This window comes from Falco cherrug, chromosome 10 (assembly GCF_023634085.1).
Source record: "Falco cherrug isolate bFalChe1 chromosome 10, bFalChe1.pri, whole genome shotgun sequence".
NCBI classification, from domain to species: Eukaryota; Metazoa; Chordata; class Aves; order Falconiformes; family Falconidae; genus Falco; species Falco cherrug.
The window spans coordinates 5708977-5720920 of record NC_073706.1 but is presented as its reverse complement, the minus strand read 5'-3'; the positions used below and the strand labels follow the sequence as shown (position 1 = coordinate 5720920).

Below are 11944 nucleotides of genomic sequence, written 5' to 3'. Positions count from 1 at the left end.
ATGGGTGCAGCAGAGGAGTCCCTGGGGTCCCTCGTGGCTAACGGCACGTGCCAGCAGCGTGTGCCACAGCCCTCTGCTCAGCACCAGCAGCTGCGGCTGGGATCCCAGCTCAGCTTGGGGCTTGTTGGCCTGATGCTGTGCCCACCATGGCAGTGCTCCCCCATGGGAGCAGTCCGGGCACCGGGTGCTTGCCCATCACCATCACCCGGCTGTCCCTGGCCTCAGAGCAGGGATGCAGTGGATGAGGTTCATCCTGCTGGAGCAAGCACTGCGACTGTGTGGGACCATGAGCCCACGTGGGGAGACAGGAATGGCTCTGGCAGCACAGAAGTGGCGCCAGATCCCAGAACACTGTCCAGAAACAGCATCTGAAGCACCAGGAGCCACACGTGGGCATTGCACGTGCTCCAGGAACCACCAGCTCCTGTAACAGGGGTGCTAAGTCCTCTCACACACGAGCCACACTTTCTGTTTTTGTGAGGTCTGTTTGTATTTAATTATCAAATTGCAAAGTATTTACATCAACATTAGAGTTTCAAAGCCTCTCCACCCCCCACCACCCACAAAGCTGGACCTTTTCAGTATTTTTTCCAAAATTTTATTATTATCCAAAAAAAAAAAAAGCTAAATATTTTACTTAGACACCAAAGAAGGCAGGTGAGGGTAGAGGGGAGCTGGGGAGAGAGACACAGATCCACATGTTCTCTGCATAGTTGGTTGGAGATCTTACAAAACAGTTTAAAAAAAATACTAACAGCAGAGGAGAATAACTTGTAGGGCATTACTGACCCTGGGAAACCAAAGAGCATCCTTAGGTGGGGGCTCCCTTCTGGAGTTTATTGGCTTAAAAAATAAATTGGCAGACAACAATGGTGATGGAGGAGAGGCTCTCGATCCCCAGGGCCTCCAGGCGGTGCCAGCTGCAGCGGCAAGTCTGGAGGTGCTGGGTCCCACTGAAACCGCTGCACCGAAACACGGATGGACACACGGACATGCAGCCACACCAACCCTGCCCTGCGCGGCAGGGCTCCGCCGGGATTGCTCTACTGTCCTCTGCCCCGAAACGTCCCCAGCCCATCTCCTTCATCAGAGCTTGCCAAAAGCCATGGGGAATTAAGCCACCCTGGGGTGTTCCTGCTCTGCTGCTTGCTGGAAAGAGCCAGAAAATGGATCTGCTGGGTTAAGCCCATTCCCGTCCTGCTGCACTCATGCAAGACCCTGTATGTGCTGCAGACAACCAAACCTCAACATGTGCACTTGCCTTCTCTCTCCCCAGCTTTCAGATCAAACCTGGCTTCTGCACGTTACAGTTCTAAGGGGTTTCTCCCGGGGATGGGGATTTTGTGTAATTTAGGCAGAGCTATGGCACAGGCCATCCCCAGCGGCGGCTGTGGGATGGGGCTCCTCGAGCAGTGCCGATGGGGACGCGGCAGCCACCTGTCCCAGGCATGCAAACATGGGAAGACCCAGAACGTCAAGGTTTGGAGAATCCCTGCCCAAACACAGAAATGCAGGCACAGCAAATCTGCTAGGAAAGGCGGCAGGAAAGGCTCCAAGTCCCAAAATGTTTTAAAAAAAACCCCAACCATTAAACTAGTTGCTGTTCTCCAAGCCAGCAGGATCTCTCCATACTGCTCAAGAAGCCATTCTGGCTGATTTTCAAGGTTTTACTCGTTAAAAACAAGCCACCAACCAACCAAGCCAGCACTTGGTTCCTAAGTAAGCAGCTGGGGACTGATGGGAGCGAGCGGGAGGCAGCAGTGTGCCCAGCTTCTGCTCCAGCAGAGGTTTGGGGGAGGGAGTTTTGGCTGCTCCCCTGCCCACGCTTGCCTCCCACCTGGCTTTCATGGGACACCAGCACTGTGGTGGGAGCTGGTGAGGGGTGATTGGGGTCTACTGCCTGCAAGGAGGCTGTTCTGGAGGGAAACCCCATCCCACAAGTGATGGGGAGGCAAAAAATCCCACCACCTGAGGACTGACGGATGGGTGAAGCCACTGGCTCCCCTCTCCAGGTCCTTCCTACCAGTGCATGCCAGCACCCCTGCCCTGCAGCATCCCCTCAAGCCCCCATCCCACCCCTGGTCCAGGAGAGCATCCGAAGAGCCCCCAGGTCTTTTGGAGTGAGGGTGCCTGGGACCCGAGAGGTGAGGGAGCAAAGCCCCATGAGCCACCAGGGCAAAGGGTTTCCAGCTGGGTACAGCCACAGGAGGGGGAAAAAAACCAACACATGCAACAAAGTCAACGTTTTGGAGGGTGTGGGAACCACCCAAGGGCTATGTACAAGCAGGTGCTGGGTGGGAGAGCACAGGCGCTGGGTGCCCCCCCGCTGGCCCTGGGGTTCAGCCCCACAGGAGGTGTGTGGGGGCAAGACTGGGCACGGCTAGTCACCCACCACCAAAACACAGCTGAGACCTTCGAGAGCAAGCAGGGGGGAGATGAGGATGCAGATGTCTTCCGTGTGGCACAGCACTTCCCAGGACTCTCTTCCAGGGTGGTGGCCCATGGCTGGGGATTCTTCCAGTGCGTGGGGACTGCAGCCCAGCAGCTGAGATGCAAGAGGTGGAGGGAAGGCAGCTAAAAATGTACCAGGTGGACAGAAGCATCTGTGAAAGATGACTGTTTCCCCCAAAATGCTCCCACACCCTGAACAGCCACATATGCCATGCACCCATGCCCCATGGTGGCACCTTATTTGGTAGAAGGGCCAGCTTCGGGGACTCTGCCAGTGGCAGAGCTGGCAGCAGAGCCGGGGAGGGTGGCTGGGTGGGCTGTGGTGCACTTCCCAGGGGGCTGGCTGGAAGACCAGGAATGCTTGGTGGAAGCGCAGCCGGGGTGGCCGGGCTGGCTCAGGCAGGGTGAGGGCTCTGCCAGCATCCCTCCAGGTGATGCTCCCAGCAGAGATGAGGTGGGTCCCTTGGGGGAAGAGATGTAGCTGGAAGATTCAAACGTGCACCCGGGTGCTCCCATGGCATGGTGTCAGTCACCGGAGTCACGAGCAGCCACATGTCATCTCTCCGTGCCTGCTACCCAGCGAGGCTGAAGCATGCCTGAGGAGGGGGGACCACCAGGCAGGTTCCACTGCCACCAGCACTGCCCTGGCACATCACCCCATCCCCACCAGGCAGGGATTGTGCCTTCCCCATGGTGAAACATCTCTGCCAGTGCCCTCGGGAGAACTGGAGCCAAGGGGGATGGGGAGGGGGGCAAAGGGGCAGGGAAACTTGTGCTGATTTAGAAAGGGTGTGCAGGAGACTGGGGCTGGGTGTCCGAAGTGGGGTGATGCTGTCCCCCAATTCCTCTGGGATCACCCCAGAGCTGCTGTGGGGGGAAAAGGTCTCCTGAAAGTCAAGTCTCTCGGCAGGAGATGCCCCGCTCACCCTCCCAAGCTGGCTCCGCTGGCGCCCACAGGCTCCTCTCGCCAGCGGGATGGTGCCGCTTTGTCAAACGTGGGCCAGAAGTCTTAATGAGTGATGGGAGGACCCAGCACCTCCCCTGGCCGCATCTGGAGATGATGCCCCATCCTGCTCTGGGGCTGCTCCACAAAAAAATGGCCCCTTGGCGGGGAGGCCAGCCTTCAGTGCCCTGCGGCGAGGAGGGCAGCGTCCCTGGTGCCAGGAGCTCCGGGTCTATAGGTTCTCGCCAGGCTGGTACTGGGGCTCTGTCGAGGTGAAGTAGTCCTCCAGGAAAGCCTGCAGGTACTCGAAGGTGGGTCGCTCCTCTGGGTCCTTCCTCCAGCACTGGCACATGAGGTCGTGCAGGGACTCGGGGCACTCGGGCGGGCAGGGCATGCGGTACCCTCGCTCCACCTGGTCCAGCACCTCCCGGTTCACCATCCCTGCGTGCGGCCAGGGGAGACATTGCATCGATTTAGAACCAGGCCAGACCCTGCATCACGCCTTTCCCAGAGGAGACAGTGGGCATCGTGCTGAGATGAGCCTTATGAGCAACCCCTCTGACCCAGGGAGAGAGGGAACCCCCAGCCCAAGAGCACTCGTGCCTGCCAGCTTGTCACCTTGCTCAGACTAGAGCAGAGCAGAGTTGGGCTAGAGTGGGACAGGCTGGCTGTGACCCCGCATCCCGGATGGGCTCTGCTCAGCCTCCCCAGCAGGGCAGGATCCGACCCAGGCAGGGGCAGCTCACCCCCACACCTGCTCTCCCTGTCCAACCTGCAGGAGAAACTTTGCATCAGTTTGCTCCTCTGCAAAGCTGGCTCTGGGGCTGCGGAGTGCCAGGGGCAAGCGCTGGGCACAGGCAGCTGGGGTGGGGGCACCACAATGGGGACGGGGCTTCTGCCGGCGGGTGCCAGCCCTCACCTGGGTACGGCACTCTGCCCTTGGTGGTCAGCTCGGTCAAGAGGATGCCAAAGGACCAGACGTCCGACTTGATGGTAAACCTGCCGTACAGAGCAGCTTCGGGAGCCGTCCACTTGATGGGGAACTTCGCGCCTGGATGGAGAGGCAGGGTGAGGGGCTGCTCCCAGCCCCGCGGTGCCTGGGGGTGCCCGGGGCTGTGAGTGCCTCTGGGACCCCGGTGCAACCAGCGAGAGCTTGAGATGCAACGCACACCCCTGGGGACCAGGGACCAGTGGCTGTTGCTCTGGTGCCACCCGCCTGGGCACGGTGCCGGCAGCCCCGGCGAGCCCCAGGCACGCACCTTGCCGAGCGGTGTACTCGTTGTCCTCGATGAGGCGCGCCAAGCCGAAGTCAGCCACTTTGCACACCAGGTTCTCCCCCACGAGGATGTTGGCCGCCCGGAGGTCCCGGTGGACGTAGTTCATCCTCTCCACGTAGGCCATGCCAGATGCGATCTGTGGGGACAGGCACATGGGGTATGGAGGCTGGTGGGGTGACACGAGGGTCCCTGGGGAGCGCCTGGCAGCGCCGAGGGGAACAGCTCTGCAGCGGGACCCACCCGGGGTGTGGGAACAGGTTGCAGGAAAACCCACACAGGCGCAGGTTTGCCGGCCAGGAAGCGCCGGCAGCAGCGGAAACGGGCAAAATGATGGTCCCCGACTGTAACCGGAGCACCCAGGGGGGATGGTGGCACCCACTGGACTGCAGCTGCAGGGCACCCACCAGGCGACAGGTGCTAGCCAGGATAGTGTGAGGTGCTCAGGCAGCCAGCACCCTGAGCAGGGGATGCCGGAGGCCCAGGAATGCACAAACCCACCTGAGCTGCCATATCCACGAGCTGGGGCAGCCGCAGGTACTTGCCCATCTCGCCCTTCAAGAAGTCCAGGAGGCTCCCTGCGAGGAAGACCATGGTCATCGCAGTCCAGAGGAGCAGAGCCCCTTGGCTGCCCGTCCCCCAGCATCGCTCCCACGCTCACCCTTGCTCATGTACTCGGTGACAATGTAAATGGGCTCCTCTGAAACCACGGCGTAGAGCTGAACCAGCTTCTCATGCCGGAGCTTCTTCATGACCTGGGCTTCCTGCAGGAAGGCCTCCGGGGACATGGTGCCAGGCTTCAGGGTCTTGATGGCCACCCGGGTGGTGCCGTTCCAGGTCCCTACAGCATAGGACACACTACTCAGGACACATTTATGGGGTTGGGGGGCCATGTCCTGTGCCTGCTCCCCCACCCCCCCGCAGGCTCCGGGCACCTGCAGATGGCTGGGCAGAGGATGCAGGTGGTGACACAGGGGGGACAGCAGGGTGGGAATGGTCCTTACCCATCCACACTTCTCCGAAGCAGCCCTGTCCCAGCTTGACCTCCAGCCGCAGCGATTCCCGGGGGATTTCCCAGGCATCCTTGGCAAGGCCTTGGGTCTGGGGCTTGGACGTGGGGCACACATTGGTGAGGCGGTGGCACAAGCCGTCAGCGTGTTCTAGCACAGGAGGGGACAACACCAGGGTGACACTTGGGCACTTAGGCACACGATGCCTTTACCCCACATCTTCCCTGCAAAACACCTCGGGAACCTGTACCCACACCCTCCCCCTCCTCCCTAAAACAAGTTTTTCATCAGGTCCCCCCCAACTGCTTTCGGGTCCCCCAGCCCCACACTGGCTTCCCAGCAGTACCCGTCCTGTGGCGAGGGCGGGCACAGCACCCAGGGTGCCACCCAGACCCCAAGGGGACCCCAAGCGGCTACCCACTGGAGTAATAGGCCACCAGCTGCTGCAGGCTGTTGAACTGGGTGCGGGAGGTGATGTAGAAGCCACCACTGTCCAGCTTGCGGATCTTGTAGTGCTTCACATTGAGCCCCTTGGCGTTGTCGAAGTCGGAGACGGAGAGGCAGTAGGCACCTGCGGGCAGGACCGAGCGGTTGAGGGGGGAGATGCACCACGGATGGGTGCTCCCCATGGGGTCCTGCTGATGGGTGGGCACAAGGAAGCAGGGCTAAGCATGCAGGCTGCTGCTTTCACCCGAAAGCAGAGGGTGGGGAGCAGCTCCTAGCTGCACGAGCTGGCAACTCGTGCCCGGGAGGGATGCACGTACCCCCAGCTACAGCCACGCCACGTAATCACAACTTCCAGCAGCCCCCGCTTGCACGGCAGCTCTGCCAAGCCTTGCCACCAGCCGGGCTGGCACTGCAGAAGGAGGTGGCTGTTGGGTCAGTCATCTGGGTATGGGTGATCCCCGCGGCTCCTCCAGCCCCAGCAGCCGAGAGCCTGCTCAGCGTCCCCATGGGATGTGCTAACAAGGAGCACCACCCTCTCCAGCCCTGCCAGGTCCTTCCCTCCAGCAACATGCAGCACCCAGCACCGCTGTCGCTCCCTCCGCAGCCAACGCTGCTCTTGGCTGGCACGCACAGGGGCTGTCACGGCTCGGGAGCCAGCACAGCAGAGGGGGGACTGTGGCGCCCAGGCTGGCACTGAAGAAGGGAACCCACTGGGTTTGGGGGGGCCCAGCAGGTGGGAGGGCAAGGAGCCCCCAGAACACAGGGATGAACATGGCTCTGATGGCAAAGAGGGGATACCAACAGGAGGGGGGAGCACTGGATGGGAGGCAGGCTGGGGGGAGCTGCTGACCCATAGCCCCAGCATCTTAGCATCTCAGAGGGGAGCCAAGGCGCTGGGGGGCCCTGTTCCTTCCTCCACAAATCCCACTGTGGGCATGGCTTCAGGAGCTTGTCTCTGCTCTGTCCCTACGAGAGCAACACACTGCTGCTGGGGCCACATATAACAGAAAGGAAGATTTATGCCACGGCTTGAATGAGCTGTTTCCACCAGAATAAAACAAATAGTGGCAAGTTCAAGGCATCAAACCAGAAAGAAACATCAAGGAGCTTTTCCCAAAGGTGCATTTGGAGCCAAACTAAACCACATTTCCAGGTAAGAAACAGCATCCTCAGGCAGCCAAACCATGAAGATAACAACTCACACTTTCGGGAGGCACAAAACAAGTATAAAGACTTGTTAGACTCGAAAGAAAGACCTAAAGATTCATCACTACCTCTGCCTGGTTGCCCAGGAAGCACATGTTCAAGATTCTGACACTATGCAAGGACCAGGAAAAAACTAAAAAACATCTACTTGGGGGTGTAAAAATACAAAAAAAACGGGAAACAAGAGCATCCTGCCTGGTGGTCCTGCCAGAACTGGTGAACCACCCGCCTCCCACCCTGCCATAAACTGAACCAGCTCTTGGAAGGGCATCGCAGCGGTGGGAGAGAAGCAGCCGCATCCCTCCAGCCCTGCAGGCTCGGTGCTATCACAGTGCGTCCGACACAGAAATGTCACCGGTGATTTAACGGGTGCGTCAGCACCTGCTCCCTGGGGACTGGCACCGGCAGGGAGATGCCAGGAGGCTGCCCGTGCGGAGGGGCATCGCTCAGTCACCCTGAACACTGGCGCCTGCCTACAACTCTTCCCCTTCTCCCTCCCAGTGCGCCTAAGCCAGGGGAACTGGGGCCGCACAGACTGGCCCAGGGGACCTGGGTCCCCCCGTGGATGCCCACCCACCCCCCGGACAGGGGCTCCCCCAGGCCGCCCCCCCCAGCCCCATTCACCTTTCGTGGTCTCGCTCTCCCGGACCAGGAAGGTCCCTCGGGGGTTTTCGGGGTTGAGCAGCAGCCGCTCGGATTCCCGGCGAGTGATCTTCCCAAAGTACCACCTGCAGGAGCAAGGCAGCGGCTCAGCGCCCGGCACTCGCCCACCCCCTCCGCTGCCTGTCCAAGCAGCGGGCTCAGCCCTGCCCTCTCCCCCCAGGTTTTGGAGCCCACGGGCTGCATCCTGGGGCTCGGGCACCTCGGGGTGCACCCTGCCCCCATACAGCCAGGGCTGGGCATCGCCCAGGGAGCAACCCTGCACCACAGACCACGAGATGCCTTTACCCCAAAAGCCTCCTCAGATGAGGGGCTCTGGGGACCCCTCAAGCTCTTGCTGGGGGGGGTTGCCATGCTGCTGGCTGGGGATGGGCTACAGGGATGCAGCTGGCACCTCCTGCTCTGGGACTTATGGCCGGCTTCGCCCCTGTCTGCTCTCCCCTGTGACGGTCACCTCCGTGCTCAGCCTGATCCGCACAGGTGGAGCCGGCAGCACCCTCACGCACGGGTGCGTGTCCATGCGGAAATGTAAAAACCAGACTCAGGTAATGCAAAAACCAGCACCAGGTCCGCCGTGGCCCCTGCTGCGCCACCGCTCATCCCTCCACCGCACAAGCACACCGCACCTCCGCACTTCACGTGCCTTAATGAAAGGCTGGGAAACGTTTAAGGGGTTTGCAAATCCGAAGGGGAAAAATAATAAAAAATAAAAACCCGGAGGCCTTTGCCCAGGAGTGGGGCAGGGGGAAGGAGGAGCGCTCAGGGTGTGTTTGCTATCCCTTGTCTTTAAACTGTCTAAAAGATGGCAATTACTCTTCAGCCTGGATGGAGTCTGAGGGCGCGACATAGTTACTGGGGATGTAGCCCGTCTGTCCTGTAGTGAGGGAATGAGCCAGCCACCAGTCACCTTCCCTGCAAGAGAACCAAAACACACTCAGTGTGAAGCCAGGAGCCCCACGGCTGGCCCCTCTCCTGCCTGCAGGCACCGGGGCCGGTGGGGGGCAAGCTAGCACAGAGCCTCGCCAGGAAGGGGTGCAGCCCCCACAGCCCCCAGCCCTGCAGCCGGACCCCGGCCAGGTGGGCTCCTGCTGCCAGCCCCTGCCCATCCACATACGGGATGCTTGACTTAAATCGGGCAGGGCAGCCAGCGAGCCAAAATACCTTCGGAGCCACCTGAATGCCAGCGGGGTCTGGCTGCAGGTTGAGGGGCATTGGGGATCCAAGGCAGCAGGGCAGCAGGGAGCAACAGCCGCAGGCGAGGGAGGGGGAATGAGGAAAAGCAACAGAATGATGGCAGTGCTTAAAAAAAAGTGCCAGGAAACCCCAAGAGTTTGTTAAACACAGGCTGCAGAAAAGCAACAGGATGGGGCTGAGGTTTAAGTGGTGGGGGTGAGACCTGCCCCACTGCAATGCCCAGCCTGGAGGCAGCGGGCTCCATCCAGCTTGCGTGCTCTGTCTGCAGCCCCGGGCTGGGCACCCTGCAGCCCTGACCGTGAGCTTCCCCACTGCCCCAGCACGGGCTGTGCCTGCGGGAGCCCCAGTGCCACCCCAAAAACCCAGGGCTGACCTGCCATCCCTCCTGCCCCCGGCGTGGTGGCCCCAAGCACGTCCCCGGGAGCTGGCAGGGAGCAGGCGCCTTCCCACTGCACGGGCTGGGGCAGGAAAGGACAATAAATAGAGAACAACAGGACGGCAGGAGGTGGCTTCCCCTCCCCTGCAGACAGCAGGGCTTCCTCCCACCACCTGCATCTTCTCGCCCATCAAATGATGACGGAGTCACCTAAATTATCCTGACCACGAGGGAGACGAGGCTATGGGAAAACTAGATTCGTGGGAACAGCACCACAAGGATGCAAGAACTTGGCAGGACAACTCCAGAAACACTTTACAGAAAAACCTTAATAACCTCAATCACCACTAAAAGACTCATCAGACCACATCCAGACCCATCCCCGACCCCTGCAGACGTGTAAACCTCCATCCTCGCTCCAGACACACCAGCAGCTTGGGACTTTTGCTTGTCCCAGCTAAACCACCGATGCTTTGAAGCAGACAGGAGAAGCCAGACATGGCCCCTGGCTCCCCACAATGGTGTCAGCGGGGCCGGGGAAAGCAGGGACCCTCCGGGCATCTCCTCCCACCCAGTGAGCTGGGCTCTGCCACCAGCCCGGAGCTTGTCCCCAGCCTCACAGCAGCCCCAGCTGGTATTTTAGCTTCTCCTGGCCCCAGCGCATCTCGTGGCAGGTAGCTTGGGCTCCTCAGCTGGAGCTGCTGCTCCAGCCACCTTTACTAAGGTGGCTCCAAAGAGGACAGGAGGCTGGTCGGGCTCCTTTCCCACAGGACTGGAGAAAACATCTGCTTAAGAAATGCCCAGCTTTTGACTTGTGGCTTTATTCCAACTTGGGCTGCAAGGCTGCAAGCTGGGAATTCAGCAAAAACAAACTATTCCAAAAATGTCTCGGTGGGGAAAAAATAATAATAATCATCATCATCAAAACAAAGCATTTCAACAATTCCCTATACAATCTTACCCAAAATACCCCACCACATCCCCGCTGGCAGCCAGCTGGATGGGAGGAGATCTCCTCCCGCTGGAAAGAGCACCATGAGAGCCTTTCTGCACTGGGGTGGATGGATTTGGCCTGTCCCGGAGGCTGAGGGTCACCGCAGAGAGCCTGGGCTTTGCTGGGACACAGGAGCAGGGAGATGAGCAACGTGGAGGCTGCTCCTCTCGCCCTGCACAATCCCAGCCCCATCAGAGCAGCCAAAACCCACAGGCACCCCGCAAAGCTGCTGGTGGCCAGTTGTCCCCGTGGCCATGGGCTCTGCTGTGCCCATGACCTGCCAGCCCTTCCCGGGCTGACCCCAAGCACCCTCCCCACAGCTCCAGGGCACCCACCATGCCCTGGCGGGAGCCCAGAGGAAGGGAACATCGCATGCCTGCCTTTTGCTGTCCCTGAAGTGCAGCAGCCCAAGCTGCTCCCAGACCGTCCGAGCATCTCTGGGCACTCAGCAAGAAGATTTACTGCCCCGAGCACTGCACAAACCGCACAGCTTTCTCCACTGGCTCTCCCCCTGTGGACATGCCACCCACGTAGCCACAGCAGACACCAGAAGGTGGGCAGCTAGACCCTGCACCTTCCAGGGTCTTTTTGCTCCCCAGGATGTTGCAGAGCCCATCACACCCCGACCTTTCCCTCTGACAGAGCCTTTGACAAACAGCAGCAGAGGAAAAAAAGTATGGAAATCCCAGAAGTGATACAAGTACTATAAAGAAAAAACCCTCACATAGGGGCCCAACCTGGACCCCCAGCGGGCTGAGCTCACTTTGTAACAGCCCAAACCAGAACCCAAGCCTGGGGCTAGTATGCTGCTGAGGCTGTGAAAGCAAGAAGCACCAAAACCCCCAAATTCAGTCGTGCCCTGTGGTGTTGAAGCCCCGCACATCCTAGACTTCATGGATTAAACGAATCACAATTAATAAACAGCGTTGGAACAAAGAGAACAAGGATCAGACTGAAAACACGTCTGTGCAACACTGCCCAGCCATTGCAAGAGAAATATCACCCCTGGGATGTTCCCTTGTCTTCCCACCCTTTGGCTCTGCAAAGCTGTTTTGGGTGCCCAGGTGGGAAGGCAGCAGTGGGGGAACCAGCAGGAGCTGCAGACCTGAGGGATCCCCATGGCTGGGGACACGCCAGCCAGGCTCCAGACCCTGTATGCCATGTGTCAGGACAGACTGTACGTGGGTTTAATACAGGATCACGTTTAGGAGCATCTTCCAGCTGGTCATACTACCCTGCTCTATGCAGCAAGTGATGGGTGTGTGGCTACGACCAGGATGGAGAGCAAACAAGTGGGAGCCAGACCGCTAAGGCAGTGCTTGAGTCTCTGAGCCACTCACAAAAAATGAAAGTAAAATTATAAAATGCAAAAATAAAAGCCAAAAAGGC

The 11944-nt window shown here is 59.6% G+C and overlaps 1 protein-coding gene across 3 annotated transcripts in view; it reads right to left on the bottom strand.

Annotated features, from left to right (window-relative positions):
• Positions 1–477: 477 nt before the first annotated feature.
• The window catches only part of SRC (SRC proto-oncogene, non-receptor tyrosine kinase), a 31159-nt gene continuing 19692 nt past the window's right edge, over positions 478–11944 (bottom strand). For all 3 annotated transcript variants that reach the window (XM_055722704.1, XM_055722706.1, XM_055722705.1), the window contains 9 exons: positions 8805–8903; positions 7956–8059; positions 6100–6249; positions 5673–5828; positions 5330–5509; positions 5170–5246; positions 4654–4807; positions 4314–4445; positions 478–3835 (listed from right to left, as the gene is read on the bottom strand). In XM_055722704.1, coding sequence (XP_055578679.1) covers positions 3627–3835; positions 4314–4445; positions 4654–4807; positions 5170–5246; positions 5330–5509; positions 5673–5828; positions 6100–6249; positions 7956–8059; positions 8805–8903 — 1261 coding nt within the window. In that variant the 3' untranslated portion in view covers positions 478–3626. The remainder of the gene's footprint in view (positions 3836–4313; positions 4446–4653; positions 4808–5169; positions 5247–5329; positions 5510–5672; positions 5829–6099; positions 6250–7955; positions 8060–8804; positions 8904–11944) is intronic.